Raw genomic sequence first — 12,196 nt, 5'->3', positions numbered from 1 at the left:
GGGGCTTTATTAATTTAATTTTACACTGTCGAACAACAGCGAGAGCTGACACTGCCACACCGCCAAGGCTGGGGTTTTCTTTTTGTGTGTGTAGCAAGGCTTTGCCTGACATGCAAATCAGCGCTATTACTGGAACCAATAAAGATGTGTGGAGGGAAGAGGGGAGAGATAGGGAGGGGGAGGGAGGGATGGGAAAGGAGAAAGGGGCAAAAAAGGGCCAAAGCCATCTTCGGCCAATTTGTGCTGCCCTCCGCGCCCAGCATCTCCTGGCTGCCCAGAGGAGCTTCCGCCATCGCAATCTCTGCTTATCCTTCACTTTCCCTTCTACCCTCTTCTTCCCTCAACTCTGTGCCTTCAGATAACTCTGCCTCTGTTGTCCTCTTCTGTCTCAGATGCTGGCAGAACTTGAATAAGGACAAGAAGTCCCCCGGAGGAGGTGGGAGACAGAGTTCTCCCACTGCCTGTCCCCAGCTGAAGCATGTCTTGGAAGCATAGGGGCAAGTGACTCACTGTCGCCAACCCAGCAGGCCGGGGCGGAGGCCTTTGTTACATACTACTGCCCCTTCCAGTGATTCTTCTCCTCCACACAGTCTCTAAAGTCAGGGTTCTTGGCCCACTTGCATACTGTTGGTACCCACACTCACGGACCCATGTGCTTGTGCACATGAAGAAGAGTCTAGAAAGGTAGATCAGCTAGCGGGCTTATAAGTCCCTCTAAGAGTGCCCATACCCCAACTTTGGCAACCATTTATTTCCTTTGAATTTCCAGAAAAAAAGAATACTATCTCTCATTGTTTTTCCTCAAGAGATTTCGGCAGTGGTCTTCAGCAGCTGTAAGGTACCTGCTTGGTCTAGAAGAATGGATCCCCAGCATCAGAAAGAAGGCAGGTTCCTGGCAGAACACATTCTGAACCCTTTCACTACACTGACCTTATACCACCACCCCCAGATCACCCACAATGTCCCTCACCCAGAGCGGCCCCCACAAACTGGCTGCCTCAGTGGTCCACATTGCCCTCGGCCCAGCTTACCACACCAACAGCCCCCAAAGTGTCCCCACTGCCCATGTGTCTGGGTCAGCCACACTGCCAAAGGAGATGGAGGCAGGGGAAAGAGAGGAAAGGAAAGGGAAGCTCCTGAACTCACTTCTACCAAATATACTGTCCGCATCCCTCCCTCCATTCTTTGAAGTCTGCTGGGATCTAGGGAGACCTGTGTGGACCAACGAGAGACAGAGAGAGAATGTGTGTGCACATGTATACACGCGTGTCTCCCCGCCCCCGTCACTGGCCTGCCCGCACTTTCTGCTCCAGGAGCTGTTTGGCAGGCTCCGGGAGGCTGTTGGATGGAATCCAGCTCTCCCTGGGAGGAAAGCACAAACTTCATAAACTACATTTACTTTAGTGCAGGTTCCTGGGGCAGCTTTCCTCAGGCTTTTCTTCCCTCGTCTCGTCTGCTCTGTCTCAATCACATTTTACCCCAGCCCCTCTGTGCACCCAGAACGCACACAATACACGTGCATGCACAAACACACATATGCACACACACACTTTATAGCTAGTACTCCTGAAAAGGAAGCCTCAGCCTGGCTCTGGAAAGACCCCTGAGATGCCCACGCACTTGTCTCCAGTAGAGATGAGCACAAAGGATGCTTCGAGGCAGGTGGGCAGGTCCAGGGAGGGAGGGATGCTGACATTTCGTGGGGATGGCCAAATTAGAAGCTACCTGGAGGCTGGGCCATGGGGCTCCAAGAAGGGAGAGAGAGAAAGCGAGGCCTCCACGCAGGTTGAGGTTTGTGAGGCCTCCCTTGTCTGGTGCTGTCAAGGTCAGCAGGTTCAGGTTCACCGAAGGGTCAGGATGGTTTGAATTACTGGCTCTGCTGCCACTCGGCTCTGAGGCTCGTGATCATCTCCCAGCCCTCCCCCAACTCTCCTTGCTCTTCCACCCCCACAGAGCAGAATGGGGAGGTCCTGGAGAGCTTTCTAGCCACCACAGCCCTGAGGAAGGCAAACAGGGAACGGGTCCTTCCCTGGGCTCCAGGGCTCTTAATGCAGCCAGCAACGGTTGGTAGGCCACTCAGACCCATTCCTGTCAGGCAGTAATCCTGGGTCTCCCCAGCTGAACTTCTCTCCAAACCCTTTTTCTGAGAGGTCCCCATTGCCCCTGCCCTTCTCAGTTACCCTCTGGCCAGCAGAGGAGGAGGTGCCCAGGCAGGCCAGCCCACTACCAGCAGGGCCTGGGGGCAGCCCCAGGGCCTGGCCCCTCCCTGTTGTCCACGGCCCATACCTGGGGGCATCGCTGAGGCAGGCATTTCTCATTTCTGGCTTTGTGCCCTTGCCAGGTGCGGGGAGGAGAATGATGCCTACCTGCAGGGCTGGAAGGCAGTTGCCAAATGGACGACTAGGGTTTGAAGACAGGGTCTGACAAGATGGGTGCGCACACACGTGCCCGGAAATGCACAGACGCCTTTGCTGGGAAAGCTGTAACACTGTGCTGCACCCACCGCACGTGCCGGTGGCGGAGGGACACAGACAGCGCCCTCCACTGCTGCTCTGTACGTCCTTTCCTGGGGGGTGGCGTCGATTTTTTTTTTTAATGTTTTAGTACTTCATAGGAAAAAAAAAACTCTTTTGTGCTAAATCAAAATATACTTCCTCCAACAAGAAAATATAACTATCCACAACAGCATTCTGGTTAGGGACCTGAGGTGGTTAATGATTTGACTGAAGTCTCTGGTATAAACCCAGGGACTTAACGTACAAATCCATGCACCCGTGTCAGCTCTGCGCCGCCATGTCTGAAGCCTGGTCCTTCCCCTTGGAAAATGGTAAGCCCATGTGGCTCAGGACCCAAGGTCTTACTGAAACATCGACAGCCTACACGTACCTCTGTATGATGACATGGTCACTGTTCAACAGGCTCACGGCCAACATGGCCCAGAGTTTGGCTAAAATATGCGATCCAGTTAAGATAGACCCTCCCCACCCCGTGTGAACGGTCTGACTTCCCAGGTGACTGGGAAGATAGAATCATAACAACAAATACATGTTCATAAGTGGATTTTTTTGGTGTCTAAGCCAATGCTGACCTTCAAACCTTAGCTCTTTCTTAGATTAGGGTGGACACTGGCCAGGCCTTCACTATTTGTTGGAAAAGGAACATAGGTTGAGCTTGTTAATGCAGTTGAACTCGGACACTTGTTTAGGTGGATGACTACCGCCCTGTAGATTTGGTTTCTGGACTTTCAGAGGACTTGCCTCACGAGGGACTGTCTGTGACCTGTGCTGGCTAGGACGGGGCGTGTGAAACCCTGTGATTCCAGCAATGAGCCACAGCACACCTGTCCTCAGAGAGACTCAGACCCCGCCAGTACAGTGTCTTCTTACAGGGCCTGGCCGTGGCCTGGAGGGCAGTGGGAGCAGAGAGAGGCTCCACCGTGCTTTGCCCACCATGTAAGCTCACGTCTGAGCTCTGAAGGCATGCGCCCAGGTGCACAGTCCTGGGTGGGGATTCTTTAAAAGGGAATTGGATGACTGTGTGTGTGTGTGTGCGCGCGCACGTGAGTAAAGGTTAAGTGGCGAACAGACATAACTGTGCCCAAGTGCTGGGTTTAGGTTAAGGAATCCATGCAACCTCATTGTGTTTACCCAATGCAGGGCAACCTCACTGTGTCTTCCGGGCCGTCCCCGACGCCCCTCCCAGCTCCTTCAGGCTGAACCTGGCCCACTAAAATGGTATGTGCTCAGTGAAACTTCCCTAAGCTCTTCCCATGCAGGGAATGCTCAGATCCTTCTCTGCTTCTGCCAGCCCCCTGCATCTTGACCAAAAGGCCACAGAGGAAAGACACTGTGGGCCTGAGAGAGTCAGGCTGAGGCTCCTGCTTCTGCCTCTAAATATCCGACCGTGCCAGCCTACCAGGGAGCACCCACCTGCAGACTTCCTCCATCAGCCTCCTCCAGGACTGAAGGCTGCACCCAAAGTCCCAGGGCCTGGCAGCCTCTCCTGTTCCCCGGGGTCCACCTTGCCTGCCTTTTCTGACACCAGCACTCTTCCCACTGCCCCTCCAGAAAGCGAGCGAGGGAAAAGAGACCAGTGACCAGGGCATGGCTGGTTTACATTAATGAGATACACCGAGTGTAATCCAGCCATGGAGGCAGCCTACAAAAAGGGGCGATCGCAGGCGGCCAGGAGCAGAGCTGCTCAGGTAATTGGTTTATCTATCTGGAAGCAGGGGGAGCAATCTCAGCACAGACAGACTAGCAGTAAAGTCTCTTCCTTAAGGCTATTTCCTTTGTCTTTTCAATTGCTTGCACATCCATGTGAGAGAGGGAGAGAGTGTTAAAGAGAGAGGGAGAGGGAGAAATGTTAATTTGTGAATTAATGGCTTTTCTCAGCGGAATTGTAAATTCAAATGTCACCTCACACGGTGACACCACGGCTGGTCTGCTGAAGAAGCAATGATAAGATCCCCCACCTCCCTTGGTGCCCCTCCCTCCCTAAAGATAGCTGTGGAGTGGAACATGCTACTTTTAATTTGCAATAACAACAACGGAGGTATGCAGTAATGACTGCCTTCTTCCGCCCTCCTCCTGGCTTCCTTCCCCCCAGTCCAGTTGGCTCCCCACTTCCTCCCTCCTCGCCCTTTTGCTCTTCTGAAACAACACCTCACCCCACCCTGGCTGCCCCCCACCGCACCCTAGCCAGGGCCTGATCACATGGGGGGTGTCTTTGGAATTGACGATGCTGCAACCCTCTCTTCTCCTTCAATAATCAGGGAATTAATGACCCTGAAGTTAAAGTGAGGCTGATACCGAGGCCCTGCCCAGTGTTGGGAAAAAGCCTTCATTGTTTTCAAGCAGGAGGCGGGCAGCAGTGAGGGAGATTCATGGATGGAGATTGAATATGCAATTTTCTTTCACCTTGCCAAGAGCTGCCCCTGGGCTGTGCCTGGCCTAAATTTTTCCTTTTACCATCTCTGCCTTATCCGGCCCTCCCACCTCCCTTCCATTCTTTCCAGAAAATTACCTTCAAAATTGATTTCCACTTTTACAAACAAATATAATGGGAACACAGGAAAAAACTTGGGCCGTGATGAATTAGGGCTGTCAGGTGCTTCCAGGTCTCCTTTGCTTTTGTTTTACTACCCGATCTGCTCTTTGTTTTTCCAAGGGCTGGAAAAAGCGCCCCCCATCCACTGAGTGCCTCGCCCTCCAGGCCACCAGGGTCTCAGCCCCCAAACCCGGCAGTGGCCTGTGGAGGAAGTGATGTGGGCCCTGAGACTCTGTCAGCCTCTTGGTTTTCCAGCAGAAGCTTGAGCCGCCACCTCCTTTTCTGCTCATTGGCCCTCCGGAACCCACTCTCTGAAAGGTCCCTGACCACCCCCCAGCTAGTGCCCCTGGCCCCCACACCGTGTTCCCTCTGGCCCCCATACCTCTTAAAGTCCAGACCAGATGCAAACCTCCACCTCCTCTAATGTAGGCAGGATCAGTGTATACCTCGACTAGAGCAAATGAGAGACAGACAGACACTGAGAGATCCCGAAAGACAGGCAGGTCGACCCTGAGATTGGGAGACCAGGCTCCTCCTCCAAGGGGACAAGGGTGCTGAGTGGCAACTCCCACATAGCCCGAGGCCGTGAGGGGTCCCAGCCTCGGTCTCCCTTGCCTTGAGCCCCAGGCTGCCACTGAAGGCACGTTCAGTACAGCCCATCCATTTGCCAACAGAATGCAGGGTGATGCCTGCGGGGCCCTTTGGGCAAAAGTCTATACGCACACCTGTGCCTCAAGACCAGGGACCCTGACACACTCAGGCCTGGCCTGAGTTCTCCCTGCTCACTGGCTCTGGTGGACCCGCTCACATCTGATCGTCTCTTCAAATGTATACACAGTCCAGAAAACCGGACTGAGCGCCTGCCCAATGCATGGTGTTCCACACCCGCTTTCTCACACCCGAAGATCTCAGGATGCTGAAACACACACACACACACACACACACACTCACATTTTCATAAGCTATGTAAGAAAATTACATATGGCCCTGGCTGGTGTAGCTCAGTGGATTGAGAACAGGCCTGAGAACCGGAGGGTTGCAGGTTCAATTCCCTGTCAGGGCACGTGCCTGGGTTGCAGGCCAGGTCCCCAGTGAGAGTGCGTGAAAGGCAACCACACATTGATGTTTTTCTCTCTCTTTTTCTCCCTCTTAAAATAAAAATTGTAATAATAAAAAAATTACATATGTGTCTATAAACAAACATACATCTCCCATGGAAATAAACAAACTTGCACATGGTAGTGGAAACGCACGGCAGTGCACAGAGGGAGGGGCGCCTGCATGTTGGAGAAGAAGGGGGCCCTCTATTAATTTGCACACAGCTGAAATGCCTGGTGGGTGCTACGAGAGGACATGTGGCCCAGCGAGATAACCGAGGAACCAGTGAGTAAGCAGAGGTGGACGAAGGTCCTCCCGGTCACATGCGGGGGCTGGCATCCTGTCCCCACCGCCCTGGTTGGCCTACTTACCAGGAGCCGCCCCAAGATGAAGGAGGTCTGCCCAAATGAGTTTCCTCCTGACACGGCTTCATGTTCTCTCAAAACACAAACTGCCGATCAGGCCTTCCTCCCCAGACACACAGTGTGACCCATCCTCCAAGATGGGTTGGCTCAGCACTCTACGTCCGTGATCTCGTGTGGTCTTCTCCACAGTCCCCGTGAAGTGAGTGTTGCGACTCTCTCCACTTTGCAGAGAAGACTGAGCTAATGCAGGTTAAGTGCCTCCACCAAGGCTCCAGGGCTCGAACCCAGCTACGCCTGGCTCCAGAGCTCACATGGTTTCCCACTGGGCCACATGGCCCACGCATGCCGCACTTCAGGGACTGCCTGCGGGCCCCCACCCTGAATTCTCCACCCCAGGGGAGGTCTGCAACCTCCTCTTGCCTGAAGCCAGGGCTCCTAGACAGGGGAGGTGCCACTCATTTCCACAGCTTCATCCCCTCAACTGTACCAAGTCTAACCTGAGCCACACACTTGGGGACCTCTAGCAGGGAAACTAAATAAGGAAATAAAACTGCTTCTTCCAGTTGCAGTTCCATTCAAAGCGGAAGGGAGCTACTAAAGGCAGCGAGCAGACTGGGTCATTGGCAGCTGTGCAGCCTGCCCTGACTGCAAACGCACAGCCTCACCGGTTTCGTGCCACCCAACTGCACAACTCGCTGTGCACCTAATTAACGGAACGCAAAACCACAGCGCCCTGCCATCCCACACACCCAAGGAAGACCAGCACGCCTCCCCTCCCGCAGATGAGCGGACTCAGACCGTATGACTTCATTTGGATGTTTGGACAAGTTATGTCATTGCTCTGTGTTTCAAGGCCACCAATAGACAGCAACATCTGGGGCCATGGCTGAAAGCAACTGGGCAAAAGCGAAGGACTTTGGTTTTTCAGCCTGAAAAAAATACAAGTCTCTATTCTCTAGCCACATAAGCCAGGACAAGCAATATCCAGGGAAGCAGTGTCCTTCAAAGGACCCTAACATACCCTCTCATAGTTGTAGCTGAAAGGAGGTAAAGCTTTTAGCAGGGTACCGAATGGGGCTTTACCTTCACAAACTGTCTTCTGGGTACTTCGTGACCTAACATCCTCATCTATCACCGGCCTGTCTACCTGTCTCATTCTGGGAGCTCCTGGACTCTTGGGGTTTGAGGGTCAAAGCTTCTTGACCAGCACATTTCTCAAAGGAAAGTCTAGGGATTCTTCCATACTTCCGAAGGCCGAGGCACGGGAAGGAATCTCAGGCAGACTCACAGTTACTGTCAGTTTCTTTTTCCCCAGAGTCACAGCTGATCGACCCTTTACTAATATCCCCACAGATATGATTGCTGCAGATACTAATAACACTGTCCATATTCCAAGTGCCAGTGCCAATAATGCTCTGGGTATTATCACTGTGAACACCAATAACTACTGCTGAGATTGTCTCCAATAACGCCAGCACACGCTGCAGTGATCATCCCCGCTAATGCCCACCACCATGACATTGTTAGAGCTGAGGAATAGGCTGAACCGCACCCAGAGGCAGGGGCGGGAGTGGCCTTCCTTGAGGACAGAAAGGCTCACAGCTTGGCCTCGGGGTATGACACTTCTAGGGAGATGCCCCAGTAGAAGGGGCCAAAGGGGGACCCTGGTAGTGCATCGGGGTTCTTCTGGAGGAAGATGTGGCCATCCACTCCCTCAGCCCACTCCCTTGACTTGTATACTGTATACCTGTCCCCATCCCGAAGCCCCTCAGTGCCTCAAGCCAGTTTCTCTTTTGCCTGCGGTGCTGGCCCAGTAGCTGAAGGACACACCTGGGTGTCAGTGCAGCCCATGCCCGAGGCCGCCTCCTGCTGCTGGCCTGCCAGCTGCTGTGCTACCTTGGCCTGACTGCAGAGTTGGGCTACATCATCTTGACACATAATTATCTCCCCTATTCTTAATCATCTGAGCTGCTCCTAATGCAAACTGGGCCTGGCTGCTTGGAGGCACCCAGAGTGGGGGAGGGGAGGACAGGCTGTGAAAGGTCTGCCTTTGCTCTTGCTTTGCTTTTTCTCTCTTCCCACCTGGGTCTGATGGGTCAAGGGTGTGTCGTGCAGAGACAAGGTGTCAGAGAGAAGTGGCCTCCCTCACAGGCTCTGGCCCCCACTCAGGAAAGGATGGCTCCATCTGGTCTGGTCAATAGGAGGGAGAGTCAGGGCAAGACACCCTCCCACCCCCACAAAAGAAGTAGGGTCTCTGATCCTTCCTGACACTCAGCTAGGCCCAGCAAGCACTTAAGCAATAAGAGGAAACTTGGAGGTCCCCACTGTCCATCACCTAGAGGAGTTCAACTGCTGCTGCCACTGTCAATGTGCTGGAGGACGATGTCCCCAAACCTAGCCCTGTCCTTCTTCCTTCCTGCTCAGACACTTTTGTGGGCTCCTCATGCCTGCAGAAAAAGTCCAGCCTCCTTCTGAGGTCTGGTCTTGACCTGACCTGTGACCCTGACCTGTCTGCTTAGCCTGGCTTCCGTGGCTTCCCACCCTGCCCTTGTATCCCGGCTGAAGTGCCCCTACACTTTCTCACCACAGAAACTTCTGGTCACGGGCTGGGACTACCAGAGAGAGTTTCACACCTCCATTGTTTTTGGACATGCCTCTCATCCATCCCTCAGGATGGATCTCTGCTCCTCACAGAACAGCCCTTCCTGGGGTTTACTGGCTCCTCACGCTGAGGTCCCATGGCCCGCGGCCCAACCTCCACCACAACACCTGTAACTGACGGGCCTTTCTGCTCTCTGGGCTCACATGTTTTATACACCCCACTAGACTGTAAGCTCCTTAATGACAAGAATCATATCTTGCTCTGCTTTGGGACCTTGTAGCACCAAGCCTTTCTTGTGACAGACGCACAGGAAGGGTTCACTGAATTGAATTGACTTGAAACAATGAATGTGATCAATTGCTCCAAGAGGAGAGCGCTCTGTTCTGGGCCAACCAGGCCCAATGTGGGGTGGCCACACCCTCATGCCAGTGCCTCCCTCCCTCCCCCTGGCTTCTATCCGTGGCCCATAGGAACCCAGGAAGCAAAAAGCATGTTTGTGTCCAACCATAGAACAACAGGAGAGATGAGGGGGTCCTGTGGCCTGTCCTGCCCCCCTGGACATCTCTCACTCTAAAAAATACAGGGGCAGTGGTTAAAGGAGAAGCCCCTTAGGGTTTGGCACAGAATCATTCAAACCACTCAGGATGCCGGAAAGTGCGGCTAAGGCCTGAATGTAGGAAACCCCCAGGGACGATCGAGACTAAGGGCCATTCACAGCCTCCCCCTGCTCATCAGGGGCTGTGGCCAAAACAACCGCAATGAAATTTAGTGAGTGGCAAAGGCCGTGGCAGCCAAATGGGTTTGGATATTTGGGAAGAAGGAGAAATACAGCCAGACAAGCTGTTTCCCTGTGAAACGAGGCCATTAGGGCTTCTGGGAGGAGGCCAGCGCCAGGTCATCACTGTCTTGCCAGACCCATGCCTCTCCTACACTCTGTCCCTTCCGCTGGAGGCCAGGACACTCACTCTCTTTTCCCGGGGCCCAAGGGATGTCAGCTTTGTCCCTTTTCTCTGTTCCTTACCCTCGAAAACTGCCCCAATCAATGGCTTATCTAGGCTTAGGATGACCATATGATTTATTATCTAAATCGGACATTTTTGAGAGAAAAAGGAGATGCTGACTGGCCAAGATGCAGAGACAAAGGCATAAATTGGGACCTTCTGGGCTAATGGGATATATGGTCACTGCCTTTCGCTCATCTTTAGAGGGTTCTGTCAGTTTCATGTTATATACCCTTAACATCATACGCCCTTCCTAAACCAGGAGGTTACTGCCTCCCCAGCAGGGACCATGAGATTGCAGCCAGCGGCAGGGTTCGGGCAGTGGTGTCTTCGTTTGCCTTGGCCTGCCAACCCTGAGCCCTGGCCTCATGCATCAGAAGAGAACCAGATGGTCACCAAGGGACCTCTAATGTCACACATATGAAAAACACCTTCTCCCAAGCCCATCGCCACTTTTTACTTCCTCTTACTTCCTTTCCCCCTCCTTTTCCTCATTCCCCTCTCTACCTGCCTGCTCAACAGCTGGCCGCACCGTGAGGTTACAGGGAACGAGGGGAGGCCACAGAGGAGCCCCCGTGGTATCTCCTCCCATGGGGGAGCGTAGAGAGGAACCCGTGTCCAGCTGCCTGAGCGGTTTCACTGAGGTCAGTGTCCATGTGTCACAGGGAAACAACCTTAGGGTCAGGAGCATGGGACATCCCTCCCCTGTCTCCTGATGGGTTGGGGTCAGATGAGGACAAGGCAGGTTGGCCTTTCATCCTCGGGTCAGAGACCAGATGTCCCCCAATCTCCAAAACCTTCCCAAGCAAGGTGCATGGTTCAGGCGTCTCCTCCTGGCAACCCACAGGGATATTGGGGGTGAGTCCCAGAGGAAGGTGAGGCGGTCGAGGCTGCGGAGCAGATGGTGAAGCTGACTGCCCCACCAGCAGCCTGCCTCCCTCTCTCTGGGAGCCAGCAGGGCAATGGGGGGACCTGGGCTTTGCGACTAAAACTGATCTCATAGCAGAGCAGCTGCGAGGCCGGGCCGAAACCGGAGCCCCGAGTCCCAAGACAAAGCACGCACAGGGAAGCCAAGCCTCTTCCCTCCTCCCTACCTTCATCACGTTTCCTCTTCTCGCCGTTGGAGCGAGGGATCCCCAGGATCCCGTTGATGGAGTAGGATCCCACTGGATCATTGGAGGCGCTGGAGACAGGAGGGGAGGCCGTGCTGGGAACTGGAAGAGAGTCAGGAGGAAATGCCGTCAGGATAGCAGTTGCGACCGCAGGCCAAAGCCCCAGGGCTGGGGGCAGAGAGAAGCAGAGGGAAAAAGGAGGGATGGGGAGCCCAAATTCCCCTTCTTCCTCGGAGGTTTAAGGGGGAAGGCATTGCTACATACGGAGCAGGCTATTCACTTCTGTCCAGCCCTGGGCTGAGGGGTAACCAGTCAAACCCAAGCCTTCTCTGCAGATGTATAGATTTACTGACGCCCATGGACTCACTCCCCTGAAGATGAATGGAAACACCGAAGCGGACTTAATCTATGGAGTGACTCAGCAGTCCTGTAGAGAGCACAGCTCCTAGGAGGCCTCCTTGCGCAGCTCATCCAATCCCCGGGGCTGCGAAAATCCTCCTAAACAGACCCAGCTCACTGTCTCTTAGTCTCCTGGGCTGAGTCTTTACCAGTCCTGATTTAGAGTCTGTGGCTTTCTAAGATCTGTCTCTGAATCTCTAGGAGACACAACAGTGGTCTTGATACTCTCCAGGAGTGTAGTGCATAGCTCCTATCTCCCCATTGTTTCTGGTCTTGAAATCACTTGAGAAGTTCCCAGTTTCCCCCTCAGGGCACAGACTGGTGAACACATTCACTCCATAATGATCTACTCAGGTACAGCCCGGCCCAACCCTCCTTCCCAGCACATGCTGTAATACAGGCCTAGTAAACAAGAGATCCTGCCAACTCCAGGAGAGCTGGGGCCTACCATTCTACTTCCTGCTGGTCAACAGAGAAGGGGACAGCTGCCAAGAAGGGCAGTAGGAAAAGTCTGACCACATCCCAGCCCCTTGAGCCCTGGCACCAAGCACCCTTGGGCCAAGGGGAAAA

At 53.8% G+C, this 12,196-nt stretch overlaps 1 protein-coding gene across 6 annotated transcripts in view; it reads right to left on the bottom strand.

Annotated features, from left to right (window-relative positions):
• PAX2 (paired box 2) overlaps positions 1 to 12,196 on the bottom strand; it is an 85,883-nt gene that overhangs the window by 32,599 nt on the left and 41,088 nt on the right. For 4 of the 6 annotated variants that reach the window (XM_037159477.2, XM_037159474.2, XM_037159472.2 and 1 more), the window contains exons 6-7: positions 11,210 to 11,329; positions 5,432 to 5,500 (exon numbers count right to left, since the gene is read on the bottom strand). In XM_037159477.2, the coding sequence (XP_037015372.1) occupies positions 5,432 to 5,500; positions 11,210 to 11,329 (189 nt within the window). The remainder of the gene's footprint in view (positions 1 to 5,431; positions 5,501 to 11,209; positions 11,330 to 12,196) is intronic. The other 2 variants (XM_037159473.2, XM_037159476.2) reach the window with 1 other exon arrangement.

The sequence above is a fragment of the Artibeus jamaicensis genome, unplaced genomic scaffold (assembly GCF_021234435.1).
Source record: "Artibeus jamaicensis isolate MK-2021 breed Jamaican fruit bat unplaced genomic scaffold, CSHL_Jam_final contig_490, whole genome shotgun sequence".
NCBI lineage: Eukaryota > Metazoa > Chordata > Mammalia > Chiroptera > Phyllostomidae > Artibeus > Artibeus jamaicensis.
This window is presented reverse-complemented; position numbering and strand designations above follow the sequence as displayed.